The sequence below is a fragment of the Neurospora hispaniola genome, assembly GCF_033458365.1.
Source record: "Neurospora hispaniola strain FGSC 10403 chromosome Unknown B0T23scaffold_5, whole genome shotgun sequence".
NCBI lineage: Eukaryota > Fungi > Ascomycota > Sordariomycetes > Sordariales > Sordariaceae > Neurospora > Neurospora hispaniola.
Genome location: NW_026944410.1, coordinates 2759493 through 2780736, shown reverse-complemented (window position 1 = coordinate 2780736; position 21244 = coordinate 2759493). Strand labels below are relative to the sequence as shown.

The 21244-nt window shown below is 52.7% G+C and overlaps 8 protein-coding genes across 8 annotated transcripts; 3 read left to right on the top strand and 5 right to left on the bottom strand.

Moving 5' to 3' along the window:
• Nucleotides 1-1144, top strand: B0T23DRAFT_171607 (P-loop containing nucleoside triphosphate hydrolase protein). The gene has a single exon (XM_062832918.1). It carries the CDS (start codon nt 133-135, stop codon nt 1039-1041), a length of 909 nt encoding a protein of 302 aa, XP_062692036.1. The 5' UTR covers nt 1-132; the 3' UTR covers nt 1042-1144.
• A 450-nt stretch (nt 1145-1594) lies between these two features.
• On the bottom strand, nt 1595-4408 carry B0T23DRAFT_171624 (dolichyl-phosphate-mannose-protein mannosyltransferase 2). Its single transcript, XM_062832919.1, has 5 exons — nt 4090-4408; nt 3895-4025; nt 2514-3829; nt 2400-2458; nt 1595-2344 (listed from the first exon to the last, which is right to left on the bottom strand). Exons 1-5 carry the CDS (start codon nt 4249-4251, stop codon nt 1760-1762), a joined length of 2253 nt encoding a protein of 750 aa, XP_062692035.1. The 5' UTR covers nt 4252-4408; the 3' UTR covers nt 1595-1759.
• Nucleotides 4409-5674: 1266 nt separating this feature from the next.
• B0T23DRAFT_171545 (uncharacterized protein) lies at nt 5675-6906 on the bottom strand. Its single transcript, XM_062832917.1, has 3 exons — nt 6770-6906; nt 6531-6686; nt 5675-6452 (listed from the first exon to the last, which is right to left on the bottom strand). The coding sequence occupies exons 2-3, from the start codon at nt 6629-6631 to the stop codon at nt 5690-5692; spliced, it is 864 nt and encodes a 287-aa protein (XP_062692034.1). The 5' UTR covers nt 6632-6686; nt 6770-6906; the 3' UTR covers nt 5675-5689.
• A 926-nt stretch (nt 6907-7832) lies between these two features.
• On the bottom strand, nt 7833-8653 carry B0T23DRAFT_405634 (CI-B8 domain-containing protein; the record flags this gene model as incomplete). Its single annotated transcript, XM_062839032.1, has 3 exons — nt 7833-8292; nt 8350-8529; nt 8640-8653. The coding sequence occupies 3 exons, from the start codon at nt 8651-8653 to the stop codon at nt 7833-7835; spliced, it is 654 nt and encodes a 217-aa protein (XP_062692033.1).
• A 430-nt stretch (nt 8654-9083) lies between these two features.
• B0T23DRAFT_382625 (uncharacterized protein) lies at nt 9084-11872 on the top strand. The gene has a single exon (XM_062837341.1). The coding sequence runs from the start codon at nt 9273-9275 to the stop codon at nt 11619-11621; it is 2349 nt and encodes a 782-aa protein (XP_062692032.1). The 5' UTR covers nt 9084-9272; the 3' UTR covers nt 11622-11872.
• Nucleotides 11873-12092: 220 nt separating this feature from the next.
• Nucleotides 12093-13985, bottom strand: B0T23DRAFT_171460 (putative O-acetylhomoserine-lyase). The gene is made up of 5 exons (XM_062832916.1): nt 13754-13985; nt 13628-13682; nt 13479-13561; nt 13057-13417; nt 12093-12992 (listed from the first exon to the last, which is right to left on the bottom strand). The coding sequence occupies exons 1-5, from the start codon at nt 13789-13791 to the stop codon at nt 12165-12167; spliced, it is 1365 nt and encodes a 454-aa protein (XP_062692031.1). The 5' UTR covers nt 13792-13985; the 3' UTR covers nt 12093-12164.
• Nucleotides 13986-15352: 1367 nt separating this feature from the next.
• B0T23DRAFT_319561 (uncharacterized protein) lies at nt 15353-16033 on the bottom strand (the record flags this gene model as incomplete). Its single annotated transcript, XM_062835129.1, has 2 exons — nt 15353-15879; nt 15955-16033. The coding sequence occupies 2 exons, from the start codon at nt 16031-16033 to the stop codon at nt 15353-15355; spliced, it is 606 nt and encodes a 201-aa protein (XP_062692030.1).
• A 2510-nt stretch (nt 16034-18543) lies between these two features.
• Nucleotides 18544-21048, top strand: B0T23DRAFT_171411 (uncharacterized protein). The gene is made up of 3 exons (XM_062832915.1): nt 18544-19160; nt 19227-20814; nt 20894-21048. The coding sequence occupies exons 1-3, from the start codon at nt 18734-18736 to the stop codon at nt 20994-20996; spliced, it is 2118 nt and encodes a 705-aa protein (XP_062692029.1). The 5' UTR covers nt 18544-18733; the 3' UTR covers nt 20997-21048.
• Nucleotides 21049-21244: the final 196 nt, after the last annotated feature.

The following is a 21244-nucleotide window of genomic DNA, read 5'->3' as shown; positions in this document are numbered from 1 at the left end:
GAGAAGCATTCAGGCTACCCCCGACCATATCTGGAGGTTTCTTCCTCCATTATTATTAACAAACTTGCCAACATCCATTCAACACCCCATCAACCGAATCGGCAAGAGCATATCGAACAATCAGAACCCACCATGTCGTCCTCACTACCCTGGGACTACATCGCAAAGCTAGTATGCATCGGCGACTCTGGCTGCGGTAAATCCTCGCTCACCATCCGCCTCTGCGAAGGCCGCTTCGTCACCCACCACGACGTGACCATCGGTGTCGAATTCGGCTCACGCATCGTCCCCGTCGGTCCTCCTCACAGCAACCTTGATTCCCAACAATCACAACAACAACAACAACAACAACAACAAGCATCCTCCACAACCACCCTCACCTCAGATCCCACAACAACAACAATACCAAACACTACAACCTCCTCCTCCGGGGGCCTCCCCCCACCGCCAATAGCCGCCAAGCCCTCCTCTTCTTCTTCTTCAGCATCCGACCCCCCTGTCCCGCAAAAACACATGAAACTCTCCCTCTGGGACACGGCCGGCCAAGAAACCTACAAATCCGTCACGCGCTCCTACTTCCGCGGCGCCTCGGGCGCCCTCCTCGTCTTCGACCTCTCGCGCAAACAGACGTTTGAGCACGTAACCGACTGGCTGAACGACCTTCGCGCCATTGCCGAGCCGGACATTGTGGTGATCTTGGTCGGCAACAAGGCCGATCTTACAGAAGCAAACGACGAAAACGAGGGAGAAAACAACAAGCGAGAAGTAACGAGGAAAGAAGCGGAAGAGTGGGTAAGGAGGAATGGAGTGCTCGAGTACGTGGAGACGAGCGCCAAGAGCGGGGAGAACGTCGAGAAGGCGTTCATGAGGGTGGCCGAGAGGATATACCAGAATATTCAGGCGGGAAAGTACGATTTGAATGATAGACGGTCGGGGGTAAAGGGGCCTAGTGCTGGGTTAGGTGGAGGCGGCGCAGGAGGGGGAGGGACGCATGTGAAGTTGACGGGGGATAAGGCGGGCGGTTATGGAGGGTGTTGTTGAGTGAAGGTAGCCCCTTGAGGAGGAGAAGGTGGAGGAGGAAAGCAAAGAGGGACGAATCAAATACACATGAGATACGATCAAAACCTTTCATGGGAATGCGAAAAGCGAGGGAAAGGGAAACGATGGTGGGGATATGACGACTATCGGTCTGCCGCGTAATAATTCGAAACAGGATTGACAGGAACCAGGGAGCAAAGTAGATAATCATGTGGATGGATGTAATGATGTATTGCCCTGATGATTTCCTGTTCGACCGAGATGAACGCATCTGCATTTTCAACAATGGGGTATCGGGCCTTGATACCGGGAACGCAGGCAGAACGATAGACTTTCTAATCACTACTACCAAATGGCTAGTCGACAAGTGTACCGTGTTTCTGAGTATATGACTTGCCCTAATACGCAAGTTTGATGGCCCTGATCTATTACATCAAGGAAACCAGTGTCTTTCGTTACAAACACTCTTCATCAAATTGCAACAGGCAAATATCTCGACAAATACCCTCCAGTAGACACACTAATGAATTGTTTCCCATTTTTCTATAGCTCATTGTTCTTTTTGTTTTAGATCAAACTTCAAAGGAAATAAAATGTTGTCAATGCAGATGCACAGAATTTGGTACACTTTTGGAATAGCATCAGTTACAGGAAGACTGTTGCTGTGATGATTGCCAACCGAGAACGGGGCTGACCATAGTTTCCATCCCAATCACCACATCTAATCCGAGATCCTCCAGTTATCGAACCACTTCATGTACTTGTACTGCTGGTTCGGGCCGACCATTCCCCAGCTGATGGGCATGAAGAAGATGTAAAGCCCAATAACTGTCGCATAAAGGATACCATAGGCAATGCCCTGGGTAAGCTTGCTCTTGGCTCTGAGGAACCAGTCAGCAAGGAAACCGAAGCAGAGGATGGCGAAGTAGAGCGCCGGGTAATAGTGATGGACGTAGGTGACACGGCCCATGACGATGAAGGGCAAGTAGTGGAGGAACCAGCCGATGACAGGGTAGACTCCGGCGTAGTGGATCTGGTCAATGCCGTCCTGGCCGAGCTCCTTGTAGCCACGCTGCCAGCGGAGAGTGTACCAAACAACAAGAAGGCCAAATACTCCAAGAGCGGCAGTGGAGCCCCAGTAGACGAGAGGATTGCCAAGCAGGAAATACTTGACAGTCTTGTCATCCCAGCTGCACATTCTCAAGCCAACGTGAAGAATAGGCCACTGCCACCATTGGGAAGCCAAATCGTCCTGCTTGTCAGGATCGGGAACAAGAGCGTTGTTCGAGGTCATCATGGCAACGTTCTGTCACGCAGGTTAATAGGATTTCCTAGAAGCAGATGGGAACGGAGATACATACCAAGTGAATGAAGTCCTGAAGGAATTGACTCTTGTACTGACCGGGTGCAGCAGGAGGCACTGGTGTCTGTTAGCAGAAGGAACAAAGCCACCCTCAATTACGGGTCAAACTTACGCTTGGGGTTAGTATGGGACTCGACGTTCCAGTGAGTGTAGGTGTCACGAGGGTTGTTGGTCTTGGTGCAGGTAGTCTCGATCTGCTTGAAACCCCACTGGGGAAGATTGACGGTTCCAGCGCGGAGGTAGCATCCCAAAACCTCGTGCTTCAAGCGGAAGGCAGTGGTGAGAGTGCGGATCTTGGAGCGATCGCGAGAATTGGTATCCTTGACGACCTCAATCTTCCAGTGGTCCTTCTCATCACCAACGGTAAGGTTGCCATAGCAAGAAACCTCCTTGTCGCTCTTGGTCATGGGAGCGGGGATCTCGTGGGAGTGGAGGTTGCGGCCGGTCTGGGCATGGATAAGGCGAACGGTGCTGCCATCACCAATGTAACGAATCTCGTCAGAGTTCTCGTCATAAGCCTGCTCCCTGCGGTTAGGGTAGAAGAACCAGTCGTTGTTGGCATCCTTGTGGTGATAGCAGGTCACTTGTTGTTGGTTAGAACCCTCAGGGTAGGTCTGAACGTGACTGTGAAGCAGGCCACCACCATAGCCCATGTTCTTGATGGTCACGCGGGAGCCGATAGCAAGCTCCAAAGGGCTGTCCCTGCCAACCTCAGTGCCTCTCAAGTTAGCCTGGAAGAGCGAGGGCATCTGGGCATCGCCGGGGCCGGAGTTGGTCAAAACCCAGAAGTGGATGGCAAAGCTCAAAAGGTAAACCGCAAAGGGCAGGATAATGAGGCAGCTGACGCGAGCGGCAACGTGGGCAGCAAGAACCTTGACGGGCATCTTGGTATCGCCGAACTTGTTCCAGAGGTCCTCAATGGTGTAGAGACCGACCAGAGCGGTAACGAAGAGTCCAACCCACTTGACACTGCAGACAAAGCCGATGCTGAGACCAGTCAGGAACAACCAGAAGGCCCACTCAGGCGTGAAGCTCTTCTTGCGTAGGTTATGGAACTTGGCCCAGCACAAAGTGGTGGCCACGGTACCGAAGAGGAGCATAGAATCGAGGAGGATGAAGCGGCTGATGGTGGTGTATGAGTTCTCGCAAAGAACCATGAGAGTGACGAGCCAGACGGCAGGGAGCTTGAAGTGAAGCGCCTTGGCGGTAAAGTAGGCCAGGGGAACGCACACGGCACCCCAAAAAGCGTTGAACTGGCGCATGAAGGTGTAGTTGATTTCCTCGGGATAAGTCTCGCCGGACTTGAACTCGAAAGATCCATTGTAACCCGCAAGCAATCCGCTCAGACCAACGAGGAGCTTTCCGGCAGGAGGGTGAACATCGAAGTAGAATTCGCGCTTGAGGTAATGGCTACCAAACTTTCCGAAACTGCACGTTGTATCGTGTTAGCTAGCCTCGCAATCTATGGGGTCTGGATAGGCGGGTGTGCTTACTGAGCTTCGTCCCATGTCACGATGGGGGAAAGACCAATCTGCCAGAAACGCGTAAAGAAAGCCAGGAACGTGAAGACGACGGGGGCAACGATCCACTCCCAGCTCGCAATACAATCAAGGAAGCTCTGCTCCTAGAATACAGATGTTGATTAGCATGGATAAGGTGTAAGATTGGGTCACAGGCTAGCTACGGACCTTCTTCACGGGAACCAGAGCCTTCTTCTTATCCTCGGGCTGGGGCTTTTCGGTAGCAGTAGGAGCGACTGGAGGAATGTTGCGTCTCCGGGCCGCATCTCCAAAGGGATCGGCACCGGAGGCCGTGGTGGCTCGCTCGGAGCCATCCGTCGGGGTCGCCATGGTGCAAGTTCGCTCAAGGGAGCTTCAGAGTGTCTAGATCGATCGTGGGCGTGGACGAAGAGATATCAATCCAATCGGGGATCGGTTAGGCCGTAGGTGGTAGTTTGATGGCAAGGCCGATCATGGAAGAGAAAGAGATGGATTTAACGAGAGTGTAGAACGGACGCGTGGCAGTATAGACGAAGTGTGTGGTGTAGAGGGACAAGGCACTAAGAATATAACAAGAGGGGGGAACCGTGGGCCTTTGTCAGAGAAGAGGATCCTCGAAGTCAGCAAGGTACCTTTGTTCCCAGCTGATGCTTGGAGGTTTAAACGTCAGGCAACGAACAGGAAAGTGGGCGTGAAGATCAATGGTCCGGAAAAGGTCGAAGCCCAAACAATCGACGATGTGCCGCCGAAAGGAGAACACGATTGCGTTCGGGAAGGTTGAAATGGAGGGGTGAGAAGGAAACAAAGGGGGCTGCCGGGTGTGGCTGAAAGCTCGTCCTTGAAAGACGAAACTGAAATGGGGTGGAGAAGAAGATGACTAGAGGAGGAAAAAGTAAGTAGGTAGAGGAGAAGAGGGAGGAGGAGCTGCAGTGCTGCAGAAGCCTCGAGACTGGACACTTTTTCGAGTCGTAAAAACGCCGGGACATGACCAAAAAGGGAGGATGCATCCCGTCCGGGCCTGTCTCGTTGATGGACACTTGTTCTTCGTGGCCTCTTGGTTCCATGGGGGCCCGCAGTCCGCCGCAGGCGCAGCGTTACAGGTGGTGAAGTTGCATCTGATTGGCCAGCGAGCCACATCGGCCAGGGCCGTTCGTTCACTTTTGTGGGGTGCCATTTCACTGGGCTGACCCTGGCGAGACTCCAGGGCATGACGGGATGCACTAAAGAATGCGGCCCTGCTGAACCAGAGTGATGGATCTCCCGGATCGACGGGAGAGCTCGGGAGGGCTTCAAGAGCTCCGGGGCGTTTCATCGCCCATTTTCACTTGAAGAGGATTTCCATGTGAACGAAACTCTGAGGTAACTGTTGAGCCGCCACAAACCTGGTGTTGTATCATATTGATCTGTCTCTACGGCATTTTGTCGGGCATAAGGACACTGGGCTGTTGCACCTAGCTTCTGTATTCCAAGTCTTCGTAGAGCTATAACAATTGCAGCTTCCCCCTCACAATTCTGGGCTTGGTTTCAGCTGCACCGTGCCTTCCAGATGCACCAACATATCCATGCTCCTTTCGGCTGTGATCTACCAATTGAAGTGGAAGGAAGGCCTGCAAACGCATGGTGGTTGGCTATTCTGCCCAGCCCAACAAGTAACAGCGAAAAGAAAACTGAAGAACACCGACATCATTCACCATATGTAGGTTTTGGGTTTTGTTTACTTCCCCTGAAAATCGAGGTCCCACTGTCCAATCAGCCTTGAAAGTATTTCCATCCCATCGCCTTTGGCCTGTCAGTACAAAGAGATAAATCTTTCCGTCAACAAGATCGGGCTTCGAATAAATTTGATCGCTTCATTTGTCCATGCTCCCTCCTTGTCCGTTCCAACGCCTTGGAAATGGTATGTCTTTTCCGCATCCAACCCCAACTTCTTTGCTGCTGGCCTCATCCCACTCTCCTTCATCTCACCCCCTTGAGCGTGGTCGATTTCGCCGTCCAAGGATACCGTCTCGACCTCCAAGGCAACATGAAATTCTCCCCGCTTAGTAAAGAAGTCGCCCTTCAACCTCGCAATCGTTCTCCACTGCCCTTTCCCTCCACCCTCCTGAATCTCAAAGACCGTCGGACCATAGTCAAGCTCAAAGGTACTCAGATTTCTCATGGTCAGCGTGACCTTCCTTTCCTCCCGATCCACATCCTTGATCAGGACTGGGAGCCCGTTCATCCCCAACACATGGATATCCTTGTTGTACCCACACTGCGCTGTCGTCCCAAACGGGCCCTTGAGATGGGCCTCGCCATTGCGGAGATGGTATACCAATTTCTCCTTGTGAGTGAGGTCCGATAAGAGCTGCAGCCAGATGGACATGTCGGTGACGTGAATGATCTGGTCGTAAAAGTGCACGTCGGTGCCGTTGAAGCGCGTCTTCGTCTGGGGTAGCTGCACCTTGCCGAAGGGCCGGTCGAGGTAGACGAGGTCGACAAGCATGGCGTCGACCACGGAACCGACCGGGCCGGTGGCGGTTACTTGGTATTCTACCGACATGCTGAAACTACTGTTTGTGGTTACGAGGAAAAGAATTGTCAGTCAAGGGTGCGGAAAAGGTGAGATTTGATATAGGACGTAGACTAACTCAGCTGTACACTCCACTATCCTGACGAGCATGATCTCCAGTCGCGAGTCGTTGACCAGACACTGAACTACGCTATCCATGGAGGGCGAATGTTGAATCATGTCTATCTGGCACAGACTGTTTTCAACCTCAGCTCTGTTGGGTAGTCTTGATCATCTGTTAGATAAGAGCAGCAACGGTCAGCCATCCTTGGGCTCAAATTCATGCATATGATGAAGTGTTGAAGAGTCTTTACTCACCTGCTAGCTCGGCAACAAGACAGCCAAGTCACTGAAAAGGGTATGGATCCTTTCACACAACAGACTCATACAAACTGTGAAAGTTTATGGGGGATGTAGAGAGATCAGAGCTGAAGAAGAAAAGACGGTGAACATATATGTAAAGATAGATATTGGACAGTCTGATTTTGACGAAGCACTGGGTAGTTCCTCTACCGACAGCAAAAGACTAGTACACCACATGGGAACTTCATGTTGGGACGGGGTCTCTGCTCCCTTATAATGAATGACCATCTTGAATTGACAAGGGGAGTGACACGAGGCCACCGGGCGAGACAAAACCGAGATGGATGCTGTGGGTAAATCGTGCTCGTGGTTCCCTGCCGGAAGGCCGCCGCGATCCTAGCAGCAAAATAATGAGACTATTTGACCTAGTCGGCGATAATACCGGCGCAGCATCGCAGGCACGGACGCACGGCAAGTCGCGAAATGGAGATGTCGGGTTCTCGACCTATCCGGAAGTCGTTCCGTGGGGCTGCTATGCGGGGTCGGCGCGCAAGAATGGGCTAGACCCAATCCCGGCTGCGTAAAAGAATCCTTCGTCCAGGATGCTCTGTTTCAATGTCCATTGTTAGGGAACCGGGGATCGGGGCCCGGAGACCTGGGAGGGAGCCATGGCTGTTATGTACGGAGTATCGTCGATCACAGATCTGATACCGATGATTGAGGGGGGACGAGCTCAGCTGTCCGGGTGCCAGGAGCGTCAATCCATCGAGGAGTGAAGAACGGTGTCAGACATAGAAGCTGATGAGAAACACCTCTTGGCTCGGCCATATGCTTGGCGTCGCACATATCGAGATGGCATCAGCGATCGGCCTGACCCTCGTTGGAGCCTCCCCCTCCCCCCCCACCCTCCTTTTCCCCAAACGCCCCAGTTGACCCAGCTAGCCGGGACGGTCCCAAAATGCTCCTGCTTGGTGGTATTTGACATGAATTTCCCAAAATACTTGTACATATGATATACACAACCCAAACGATGTCCCTTTCTCTTTTTCCATACATACGGTGGTGGCGAGCGCATGACTTATGCAGAAGCAGCCTTGATGGACTGGGCGTCGCTCATGGCCTTGGCCAACATGGCCTTCTCTCTCTTCTTCGCGTCGTTCATCTTCCTGATGCGCTCGCGGTCAATCTCAGACCTCCTATGAAGGTCCTCGAACTCGCGGAACTCCTCCTCGTCCTTGGCCGTCGGCTGAACTGCAACGGCACCAGTCTTGTCCAGAAATTCCTTGAGGATAACGGACGAGTTGCGGTTCTTCATGTCGATTGTGACTATCCTCTCGCCCTGGGCAGGTTTAGGGGCTGGAGATGAACCGTCGGCAGAGGACGTGGGGAATGGAGTCGAAGAGGGCTTAGCATCCTTGTCGTCGCGGAAGTAGATGGTCATGACGGCGGGACCCTTCTGGTCGGTTGTCCTGTTGATCACCATGGGGACCGCGGGATTCCAGTACTTGAGCTTGGGGAGGTTTTCTCTCCAGAACTTCCTGCAAAAACAAGGCCATTAGTTGGTTGCCGAGCACGCTGTAGGAGACTGCGCGAACCTAGGACCCATGTGGCCTTCCTCTATCCTGTGAGCAAACTGCATGTGCACCTTGGTGACCTCCTTGGGGAGGAGGGCAGCCCCCGGCCCGGCGCGAATGTTCAAGAGCTGAAGCCGCACGTCAGCATTGTCAGGATGGTCGCGGTAGTGAAGACGAGGTGCCGAACATGTTGCGCATGCGCTGTCGTGGAGGTGAGGTGGTTCAAGTTGTGATCGTATTTACCTTCTGTAGTGGTTGTTAGCATTAGCTATTAGTTATACTCTTTGTGGTTTGACCTAGAGGATACTCACTTCCCTGACGACATTAAGACGCCGAATAACGCCGACCATTTTGAATACTGTCGAGCCGGAGAGGTTGCTGCAGTGGGCACGGGCAAACAAAGGTGCGTTTACTGGGGACAGTTCCTGAGAGATAGGCCTAGGCGGGACTTGGAGATTGGAGTCGCAGTTCGGGTCAACACTGCACTCACCGAACGACGACCTCAACGCCATGCCGCGACATGGGCCCGTCGATTTTTTGCCGGCCCGTCAACGCTCTTGGAGCACTCACCGCCCGGCATCATTGCCTGCCGGAAGCCCAATCGCAGAGTGTGGGGCCCAAGAAGTCACGCGAGCGCCAATTGAACCGGCGGGGCATTTACAAAGACCCACTAAAAAGTTCGGTCGCAACGAAGCCGAGTCGAATGGAAGGGTTCGATATGATTTGGGACGCCGGTGGAAGAGCGGCGAGCTCCAGGAGCATTGGTCCCCATTTGTTTCTTTCCCTCCGATGTTCATCAGATGAAACCGTCAGGCAGAGTTTTGGACCCCAATCAACTACCTACTAATTTATGCCGGCGGAACTTTTAGGTTTCTGGAAATCTTTACTCATCCACCCTCACGACAGTCTCATAGAGCTGCAACGGCCAACCCGAGAACGACGTCATGCCATTACAACCCGGGCGCACCCTCAGTTCCAGGTGGCTGTCCAGAGCCTTCTGTCTCGACCGGTGTACCACGACCTCGAACGCAGCGGCCAAGATTCCTCTTTATCTCTGTCCTGCCTTCCGACCAGTCGCGAACATCGGCCAAAGCCCTCGTCGCTCTAACCACGCTATCCCCTCGATTCAATGCCGAAGACTTCATACTGAACCAAGCCCCGAGGCTCATACCCCGACCGAACCTCTTCACGCCGAGAAAGAGCCAACACGAACCCTTCCGATTCAGTGTACAGGCTGCGGAGCTCTGTCACAAACGACAGTTCCAGAACAAGCAGGCTACTTTGACCTGTCGCGCAAGGCTGTGAAGGAATATTTGGGCCTCATCGAACCAGAGAAACGAAAAGTCATACGCAGTTCAGATCGGGTCATTGAAGATGTGCTCAAGAACATTGATATGGAAGAACTGGAACGGAGAGGTGTTGACCTGAAGTCTTTGCTGCCTAGAGACTACCAAGCAAACAAGACGTCCCCCGAACCCGAGGGTCCTCCCCACCCTCCCCTTTGCGATCGCTGCCACGAATTGATCCATCACCGCAAGGGCAACTCCATCTTCCATCCCGGCATTGACTCTCTCCGAGCCACCATCGAAGAATCGCCATACAAATACAACCATGTGTACCACGTTGTTGACGCCGCTGACTTCCCCATGTCCCTGATTCCCAAGCTCGAGCGACTAGTGGGCACCCTGCCAATTCGGTCGAGGAACAGAAGAGCAAAGTCCGAGACATGGCATGCCGGTCGCCAGATAAACTTGAGCTTCATTATCACCAGATCGGATCTGCTTGCGCCCAAGAAGGAGCAGGTGGATAGGCTGAAGCCATATTTGGTCGAGACATTGCGCCAAGCGCTCGGCAGAATTGGCAATAGGGTCAGACTCGGCAACGTCGTGTGTGTCAGCGCACGTCGGAATTGGTGGACAAGGGAACTCAAGGAAGAGATCTTTGAGCATGGCGGTGCCAACTGGATGGTTGGGCGGGTAAACGTAGGCAAGAGCCGGCTCTTCCACGATATCTTCCCTCAGGGTCGCATGAACTGGCAAGAAAATCAGAAGCTTCCTGTTCTCCCCGCCTTTCGCAATAATAACATCACATACGGCAAGTTGGACGAGGGCGATGATGCCCTCCTCCCGCCCGCCCAGCCAGAAACTAACTACCCAGCCATGCCCATCGTTTCTGACCTACCAGGTACCACCGCCTCTCCAGTCCGCGTCCCCTTCGGCAACGGCAAGGGCGAACTAATCGACCTACCCGGTCTATCTCGCGGCGACCTGGAACTTTACATCAAGCCCGAGAAGCGTGCTGATCTCGTCATGAAGATGCGTGTTATCCCTGAGCAGGCCGTCCTCAAGCCCGGTCAATCCCTGCTGGTCGGCGGCTTCATCCGCATCACGCCCAAGACCCCAGACGTCACTTTCCTCGCCTACTCCTTCACGCCCATCGAGGCGCATGTTACGGGAACCGAGAAGGCCATTGCGGTGCAAGAACTGCGGGAGGACAGGCCCAACGTGGAGAACATTGCGCTCCCCGAGACGGCCGAGAAGATCAAGCATGCCGGCTCGTTTGCGCTCAAGTACGACGTGACGAAGCAGCGCAGCGGGCCGTTGACGAGGAAGAACGCCTGCGGGTTCAAGGTTGATAGCCTGCCGTTCCGTGTGCTGTCGATTGACATCCTGATCGAGGGTGTCGGATGGGTGGAGGTTGTCGCGCAGGTCAGGGCCAAGAGTTTGCAGTACAACCCGTACAAAGACGAGCAGCCTGAGGAGATAACCGAAGTGGAAGAAGAGGAAACCCCCGAAACTATGAACACGAACGAAACTGTAAAGAAGGAAGAGTACTGGACCGACCCCCTTCCATCTCCTTCCAAATCCAGAAAGTCCTCTTCCGCCTTCCAAGATCCCTTCCGACTAGACCATCTCGATCTTTCCGACCCCAACGACGAACCCAAGCCCAAGCCTAAACCCGCACCTAAGTCGGAAGACGAAGAGGACCCACTGGCCCCGCCCCGTCTTAAGGACGCAGAAGTAGTAGAAGAGACGGAAGAGGAATACAAGCAGAGGAAAAAGAAGGAAGACGAGGAAGAAGAAATCAAGCTCAACTGGCCCATCATCGATGTCTACAGCCCCGAGGGCAAGTTCATCGGGTCTAGACCGCCGATGGGCGCATGGTTGTTGAACGAACCCAAATCGGATGGCAGAAAGAGGCCGAGGAAGGCTATGAAGGGTGTTAAGAAAGAGAAGAAGAGGATGGCTAGGGAGAAGCTTGCTACTGCTGCTGGTAGTGGTGGTGGTCAGTGAGTGAGTAGTTAGAGGTAAAAGAGCAGAACTAGTAGATGGTTGGATGGATTGGGTTGCGGGTGTGGATGTATGATAAGGTATGGAAGATAGGGAGCGTGTGTCTTTTTCTGGTTATCCCCGATCATAAAGTACCTAAAAGGCGTTTTACTACGGAATGGATATAGACAAAGAGTAGATGGAATGAGATACCTAGGAACACATCTAAGCTATGCGCAATAAATGAATGCAAAAAGCATGTTTTTGGCTCTTTCGAGACACCCTTTTCGTCTGTTATTGTGCGAAATTGTGGTCCTCAAAATGGAAGTCATTCAAATTACCTGCATACACAGTAGTATACTCTAGTTACCATCAAATTCTGACCAAGGACACTTGGGCGAACCTATCCGATTGGCAATTTTGACTTGACGCCTAAACTTTCAATCAGTAATTACATTCCCAGACACTTTATTGCGGCCCAGCAACATTTGCAAAGGGGGAATAAGTTATTCTGTCGCTACCAACTCAAAAGAACAACGCTTTCCCAAAACTCAAAAGGGGTATCACTTAGATAACAGTAGGCGCCGCCTCCTCAACCTTGCCCTGACCAACCACCAAGCCCTTCTCACCGTCCTCCTTGGCCGAAGTCGCCGCCGCATTTGCAAAGGACTGATCGAAGTCCGCAATTATATCATCAATATGCTCAATGCCAACCGAGATGCGAATCAGATCCTCCGTGACACCCGAGCTGATCTTCTCCTCGTCCGTTAGCTGCTCGTGCGTGGTGGACCAAGGGTGAATGGCCAGTGTTTTACAATCACCGACATTGGCTAGGTTAGAGATGAGCTTGAAGCCATCGACAACCTGGCTGCCAGCCGAAGCGCCGCCTTTGACGCCGAAACTAAGCACGCCGCCGAAACCGCGCTTGAGGTACTTTTTGGCGTTCTCGTGCGACCCGTGGCTCTCGAGCCCCGGGTACGACACCCAGCTCACGTACGGGCTCTTCTCGAGATAGCGGGCCAGCGCGAGTGCGTTCTGGGCGTGCCGTTCGCAGCGGAGCGACAGCGTCTCGAGACCGAGGAGGAGCTGCTGAGCGGCAAACGGGTTGAGACACGCGCCTAGATCCCGCAAAATTTCGACACGCACGCGGGTGATGTAGGCCATGGGCCCAAAAGTCTCCCAGAACTTGAGCCCGTGGTAACCCTCGGACGGCTCAACCATCTGGGGGAACCGGTCGGCGTGCTTGCCCCAGTCGAACCTACCGCTATCCACTATTACGCCCGCGACCGTTGTTCCATGTCCTCCAATCCATTTCGTCGCCGAGTGAACGACGATATCAGCACCATATTGTAACGGTTGGACAAAGTAGCCGCCAGCACCGAAAGTGTTGTCGACCTAGTGAGAGCGGAAGTTAGCAAACGTTCTCCGGTGAGCATGTAGTAGACAACTGTAAACTCACGATAACAGGGACCCCCTTCTCGTGGGCAAGCTTGGTGATGGCCTCGAAGTCGGGGATGTTATAGCGGGGATTGCCAATGCTCTCGAGATAGACAGCTTTAGTCTTCTCGTCAATGGCTGCGGCAAGGTCCTCGGGCTTGTCACCAGTGACAAACTTGGTCTGGATGCCGTAGCGGGGGAGCATGACTTTAAGCTGGTTGTAGGTGCCACCGTACAGGTTGGAGGTCGAAACAATGTTATCACCGGCGCAGGCGACCCCAGAAATCGCCATGAACTGAGCTGCTTGACCGCTTGCAGTAGCGATTGCTGCCAGCCCTCCCTCAAGGGCAGCTATGCGCTTCTCAAAGACATCAACGGTAGGGCTGGTACCAGTGTTAGAACACTTGTTTCGACTTCGGTTCAAGTTTTCTTGCTTTGGCTCACTTCATGATTCTGGAGTAGATGTTTCCAAACTCCTTGAGCCCGAACAGTCGCGCCCCGTGAGCGCTGTCATTAAAAACATACGACTTGACTGGTCAACATTTGCCCCCCTTGAGCTCGTATGCCTCGTAGGCGAGATATTGTCGACTTACAGAAGTGGCGTAGATAGGTACAGCACGGGATTTAGTTGCCGGGTCGGGCTCCTGGCTAGGATGAATGTCAGTCAATGATCTATCGGGAAGAGATCCCGACACAGCCTGGAGACATGTTCAACGTACCCCGCGTGGACCTGGAGAGTCTCAAAGTGATGGCTCATGGTTGTGATGATGGTGATGCAGCAGAGTAGTCAGGTCAGAAGTGGCGAGAAATAGAGGTAAGTGGTTCGGAACCTCGGGGCTCTTCGGTTGACAGGATCAGATATGGGCTCTATGAGAGGAAGGAAAGAGAACGAAGAGGTGAATGAACGGAAGGGGATTCAAGACGGGATTCAGGATCTATTGGGATTCGGGTAATGTCTTCTTCTTCTACTCTTTGTCTCGCCGCATAGCTGGTCCAAAACTGACTCCGGCCGGACATGCAGAGGTTGAGGTATTTGGTACCTGATCATGCTGTGGCTTCGTCCGATCTTGAGTCTCCATTAGCTGATGATCACGCGTTCTGCCCTCATTAATACACGCAAAACGTCGGTTGGGGTTGATGGCGATCTACAGGTACTGGGTACCTTGAGGGCCCTGAGATGTAGAGATACCTGTGCTGTCCCAATTGGGAAAAGTGTGGGGTTGAGTCTCCAGCAGCTCAAGCACGCAATGCGGGGCAACTAGGCCGATCAACGGCCTACATATGAACTTTTGACCCAGCTCCCCAGGTACCTGCATTTTGACAATAACAGTTTTGTCTGTTATTTGTTTTGCTGTCCTGGGTTCAGGAAGAGGTGAAAATATCATGTGATGTTAAGAAGTGATGCTGAGGTTTGTAAGTGGAAAGTTTACCCCTCCCTGAGCTGTGTCAGAGTCCTATCCTACCTCGCCTACCAAACACCTACTAGGAGGTGGAGGGCAATAACCAAAACACAGACAACGCTCAGCTGAGACCTGTTCGTCATCTATGGCTTCTATTACGGCAACAAACCTAAACCACGGCTGGATTGAAGAGTGTCGATCACTTTTTTATCCTAACCGTTGAGGGTTTACCTTATCCTCTGACAAACCTCTGCGAATGTCGTCAAACAAGAACAGACAAACGACAGGAAGCAAGCCCACATCGTTCCCATTGAGAGATCACAAAGAATGGTGAATGTATATTCCTGACTAGAATACATACTCGTGCGCTTTGCTTCCCGTACACCGGTTCCACGTCCGATCTCGCATGTGGTCATGATGAAGAACTATCTACTGAACGATCAACGGCACGTATAACTTTCAGGTTTGGAAATGTTCTATAGCTTGTGGGCTGGAACAGTTACCAGAAGTACACTTATTCATAATTTTGTTGCTGTCAGAACTTTGTCGACCAACGACCGCTGTGTTTAAAAGTGCTACCAAACGCTAGTGCCTTGAGAGCCTCACCCCGGCTCCCATTTTAGCCCAGCGCAACAACCGCGCCCGGGTTTCCTGATGTGCATAATACATGAAATGGTTCAGTCCAGCTGAAGGAACCTCGCTCGTGATAGCGTGACCTCATGACTTCCTTAATAACCCTACCTGCCCGGGCACGGCCTTAGACCGGAACGAGGCTTTCTTTCGCCCCTCTCCGATCCCAAGCACCAACGACCTTCTTCGTTACCATCTCCATTGAGGGTGTAGCTCTATGTCGTCTTGTCTGTTTCTTCAACTCCTCCTTCTTATGCTCATGCAACTTAGCCACAACTACCAACGTCTTCAAGCCAGCGACACCTGGGAATACCCCCCCTCCTTCTTCGTCGTCATGGCCGTTGGCAGCGGCATAGGGTGCTTGGCTGACATCCCCACCATCGACCCCCTGGAAGGAGACCGATGATGGGTTCCACTTCCGCTCCGTCTGTGCCTCAGGAAACCGACGTGGTTCCTGAACCCCTCGAAGCCCCCCGACCTGATGGCGTCCCTGGCCAGCAGGGCCACGGTGACGATCCAGCTGACGAATAAGCAAGCACCTATCCCGACGTCCGCTCTTGCAGCGCCGCAAACACTACCGCGGCAGAAGAGAAGCTTGCTGAGGAAAACGGAAAGGGAGGCGAAGCCGGCCAACCAAAATAACAGATTGGTGATCTCGAGCGAGAGAACGGCGTAGGGATTAGCGGTCTTGGGGAAGAGCTTGCTAACGAGGCCGAGGTAGAGAACCGAGAGCAGGGAGTAGACGCCGCAGAAGAGGAGGAAACTGATTGGCGAGGGGGGGAGGTAGGCTGTGTTTGTGTTGTACCAATGTGCGACTGGAGAAAGGAAGTACTTGTTAGCTTTGACTCTTGGTTGCTTTTCCATCCGTTGATTGATGATGCTGAACTTACCGAAGCCTGAAAGGCCTATGATGACTATAGAGAAGGTTGCCTGAAAGACTCTGATAGGAAGAAGGATGCTGAAGCCCATTATGAGATGTTTTGTTTTCTCTTCCCTTTCCTTTTCTTTTTTCTGGCTTTCTGATACTGACTCGTGGGGCAGACGTAGTTATGGAGGTCAAGAAAATGCACCAGGCAAAATGAAGTTATAATAAAGAAAAAGAAAAGCTCCAGGCAAAGGGTATCACGAATAGAGAAGATCAGACCTGCTGTGAAGAATGAGGCAGAAGAGAGATAGAAAAGGATAAATGAACGGAGAAAAAGGTTACAGATTAACACAAGGGGAAGAAAAGAAGCTTTTGGAGCCCATTCAGCTCAAGATCGCTTATCGAGGCCCAGGCTATTCTTTTTCCCCCTACGCCGTTCCATTAACGAGATCTTCTGGATCATTGCCCAGTAACCGCCCGGCTGAACCGATCTTGAAATCTCGAATACTACCTGACCAAACTTCGGTCACATAAAATGAAGCCATCATGAAACACGGTTCCTACACTACACTACACCTACAGGCAGGTTGCACACGGGGAGGTGAGCTCCGTGTCGTAGCGCTGAGGTCGCGCCCAGGAGGCCCTGAGCCAATGGCAACACCCTGTAAGGCCCCTGAACATCCAAAAGGGGAAGGGGAATAGAGTCCTTCACATACCGCTATGTAGTATGATCGCCATTGCCAAGGCAACAAGAGACATAGGCCCGGCTTAGTCCTCGAAGCTCACTTTATCCTCCTTTCCCCCCTTTCTTTATTGACTTTTGGAAAGTCGCTTGCGGCAATGCTTGCTCAGTTGCGACTTGGCAGGACAAGAGCTTCGTTCTTTCAAGTGGACGATGATGTGTGTCAGCCATGAATCGTGTCAGAGGTGACCCTGTGACAGGAGAAAGAAAAAAAAAAAAAAAAAAAAAAAAAAAAAAGGAGGTGAGCCCGTCCGTGCTGGCCGCGGAACAAAGACAAAATGGTGAAGGAATTCCTTTCCATGGTTGATATAGATAAACCAACATTCCCATGACATCCTCGGATCCATGTATAAATCAATGTGGCCGCTGTCAGACCATGGAAATATCTTGCTTCTGTTGGGGTCGACTTAGCTGAAGCCGCCTGATAGGATGGAAACTTTTATTTTTATAATTTTTTTCTTAATTTTTGTATCAATTCTTTGCTTTCGAGGGAGGGGGAGACGGTGGGATCTCCATTACCATGAGCTCAGAATTATGACTGTCGAGACCACATGATGAAGTTCAAGTCTGTCTGTCCGGCATCAGGCTTCTATATGTGCAACATGATCCTCTCTCTCTTCCTGTATTGAATGAAACGGACGAACTCGCACTCCAGTCTTTTGGCAACAAGGTTCACGAATCCATCCCCACAAAATGCCAAGGGAACAGCCCCGTGTTTGATCAGGGTTCCTCCGTCAGGGAATGGAAAGATTTGGGGAAGAACCCCGCTCGACAAGAGCTTCCCCAGAACGAATTCGCTGGATTCCAACCCATGTGACAGGCCGTTAAAAATGATACGGAATGGCTGTCAATGAACTGCAGAGCATCACAGGCACAAAGCACACAGCACAGGTTGAAAGGTTACCGTGATAAACCTGTACGTGTGATGATGATGATAATGATGTTGATGATGATCATAGCCGTCTGCATGCACACCGCAGGCACTTATCGGGCGGATCGGACGGGTTTGGCAGAATTCCGCGTCCCCAAGACTCATTCGGACTCCAGACGACAGACAGCGAAGCGCATGAAATGGCATTGCTGGATGGAATGGTGGACGATGATTGGCTGCCAGAGTGCTTCCATTGCATGTCCATCGTTAACATGGAGAGGACGGCACTAAAAGGAAGCCCATTCGGCTGCCGCCACTGGTCCACCTGACCCCGGCGGGTCTAATGAGCCTCGGCTTGTTTTTAGTGTGGAGGGTCCCCGATCGTCATGGCCAGCGGGCACTTTTCATTCATGTTTCCCACTCTTCACATCATTGGATCACCGGCATGTCTACACCACCATGGCCAGATACAGAGTACCATAGTGTACATTTGTATCTCTGCCTGTCAGTGTTTAGCTCTACTCAAAACCTTCATGACAAGTATAATAACTGACCAAGTAAGTGGTAAACAAGACAAGATATCAAGATGGGACTGCCACTTCTTCTCCTGGTGAGACTCTATCCAATGGATCCGTGGTTGGACATAGATCCCGATTGGACTTCGGAACGGCATGCATCATCCCTGGGCTTCCAAAAACTCCAAAAGAGCCGCGGCACTTTTCAAAGTCGAGACGAAGTACCTTTTGCCAAAGTCTCCAGACAACCAATCCCAAGTAACCAAAGATTGACCACGGACCGGCCCCCAGACTAAGCATCAGACTGGATCGGACTCCGCTCTTCGTCACACTCGGCTCAGGACCACCTTGGCTCCATTGAATGTTCGAAAAGGGGAACGCCTTCCAGTTAGCCGTCCATCGTTGCTTCTTTGATGTTGCGACGTCGTTTTCCCTTGTTTCTCTAGTCCTCTTCTCTTCCTCAAGTGTTTCTCTCCAGCAGCACCATACCCTCCAGCTCGAGCAAGCAACCGTGACCTTCTTTTTGCGCCCGTCAACCCCCTTTGTTACCTTTCCAAGTGTCGGTGACGGTGTTGGCGATAACCTCAGTGTGCGCCTCTTGCGATACGTATTATTTCCTTCCTTGGCCGGCACAGTACTACTACGCGACCCAGTCAGTCCTCTTCTGTAACCAACCATGGCGCCCACACAAGATACCGCGGCTTATATCAAGTCGATTGCAGAACCGCCACCTCCTGGGACTCCCTACGCCCTGCCTGTTCCCGGAACACAGCGACCGAACCGTACGGCAGTTTATCGTCATTGGAAGTTCGTCAACAGCCCTCTCCTCGAGACCTTCGACCCGGCTCACCAGACGGTTCACGATCTCTTTGAAGCCTCAGTTGAGAAGGTGCCCAACAAGAAGTGCCTGGGATGGCGCCCATGGAACGCTGCCACCAAGACCTACGAGCCCAAGTATGTTTGGATCACTTACAAGGAGGTTGCTGAGCGGAGGAAGAACTTTGGCGCCGGCCTTGTTGCCATCCACAAGTCCATCGGCTTCACCGAGGAGAAGTATGGCGTTGGTTTGTGGGCGCAGAACCGTCCCGAGTGGCAGATCACTGGCAAGTACTTGGACACAATGCGCCGTGCACGTGCATGATGCACGAGGTATGCTAACAGCATCACAGAGCTTGCGCTCCTCTCCCAGTCCCTGTTCCCCATCTCTCTCTACGAAACTCTTGGTCCCGAGACTACCGAGTACATCATCAACCACAGCGGCCTCACTGCCATTGCATGCTCTGTGCCCCATATCCCGACCCTCCTCAAGGTCGCGCCGCGTTGCCCAACCTTGAAGCTCATCATCTCTTTGGATCCCCTGGATGCTGGTGAGCCTGCCGGCCACACTAAGCGCGAGCTTCTCAATGCCGCCGCCTCCAACGTGGGCATCAAGATCTTCTCCATCGATGAGGTTGAGGCGCTGGGTGTCAAGTCGGGCCTCTCTATGAAGCCTCCCAAGCGTGAGGATGTTCTGACCATCAACTATACCTCGGGCACTACTGGCGACCCGAAGGGTGTCCTGATCACCCATGCTCAGGGTGTGGCCGGTATTACTGCTGCCCGCTCGATGCAGAGCATCCTCTCCTCCGATATCCACATCTCCTACCTTCCCCTGGCGCACATTTACGGTCGCATGGCCGACCAGACCGCTTTGGCTGAGGGCGCTAGCATCGGTTACTTCCATGGCGACATCGCCGGCCTGGTCGAGGACATGAAGATCCTGCGCCCGACCGGCCTCATGTCCGTCCCGCGTCTCTACAACCGCATCAGCAGCGCTGTGCAGGCCGCCACCATCGACGCCGACGGCTTCAAGGGCACCCTGTCCCGCTACGTTGTGGAGGCCAAGAAGCAGAGCATGGCCCTGCCCGCCGGCAAGGCCACCAACAAGCACTTCCTGTATGACCGCATCTGGACCAAGAAGGTGCTCAAGGGCGTGGGCCTCGACCGCGCCCGCACCATGGTCAGCGGTTCCGCCCAGCTCGACCCTGACGTGCACCAGTTCCTCCGCGCCGCCTTCGGCAACGATTTCATCCAAGGCTTCGGCATGACCGAGTCGTACGCCACGGGCACTGCCCAGGTTCCCGGCGACTTCTCCACCGGCAACATTGGCCCCCCTTGCCCCTGTGTCGAGCTCTGCATCGAGTCCGTGCCAGACTTCGACTACACTGTCGACGACAAGCCGCACCCCCGCGGCGAGCTGCTCATGCGCGGTCCCATCATGTTTAAGGAGTATTACAAGAACCCGGAAGAAACCGCCAAGGTGGTTGAAGCGGACGGCTGGTTCCACACGGGCGACATCGTCGAGGTCGACAGCATGGGCCGGTTCAAGATCATCGACCGCAAGAAGAACGTGCTCAAGCTGGCGCAGGGCGAGTACATCTCGCCCGAGCGCATCGAGAACGTATACATGGCCAGCACCAACCTGATTGCCATGGCGTTTGTGCACGGCGATCCCAAGGAGTCCAGCCTGGTGGCCATCTTTGGAATCGACTCCGTCACCTTCGCGCCCTATGCCAGCAGGATACTCAAGAAGAACATTGCCCCTGAAAACCTTGAAGAGCTGAAGCAGTCCGCCAACGATCCCCGTGTCAAGACGGCTTTCCTCAAACTGCTGGATGGCATTGGCAAGAACCACAAGTTCAACAGCTACGAGAAGGTCAAGAATGTTTATTTGGATATTGAGCCGTTTACGATTGAGAATGAGCTTTTGACGCCAACGTAAGTCCTGATTCTGGTCATCCTACTACAACAACATGCGTGAAGAACTCGGGCAGGATACTAACATGCACAAACACAGTCTCAAACTCAAGCGTCCTCAGGCCGCCAGGAAGTTCAGGGCCGAAATCGACCGCATGTACGAGGAGATCAACGCTGCTGCCCAGAACAAGGCCAAGCTATAGAAAGGGAGTTGGGAAGGCCAAGGATGTGCTGTCGTTGTCATCATCAGCGTTGTCGGAGTTTTATGTGCATGAATCTACCTGCCTTTTGATCTGAGCTGGACACTTACCACTTTGCTTGTTGGTTCTGGTGCTTAGCTGAGGTGCTGTTTTGATATCTTGACATGTCGTTGACTCTCATCCCTTTTGTGTATGAATCAAAAACTACTATGGTTGGTTCAATCATAGCCATTCGATGATGCTTTATGTCG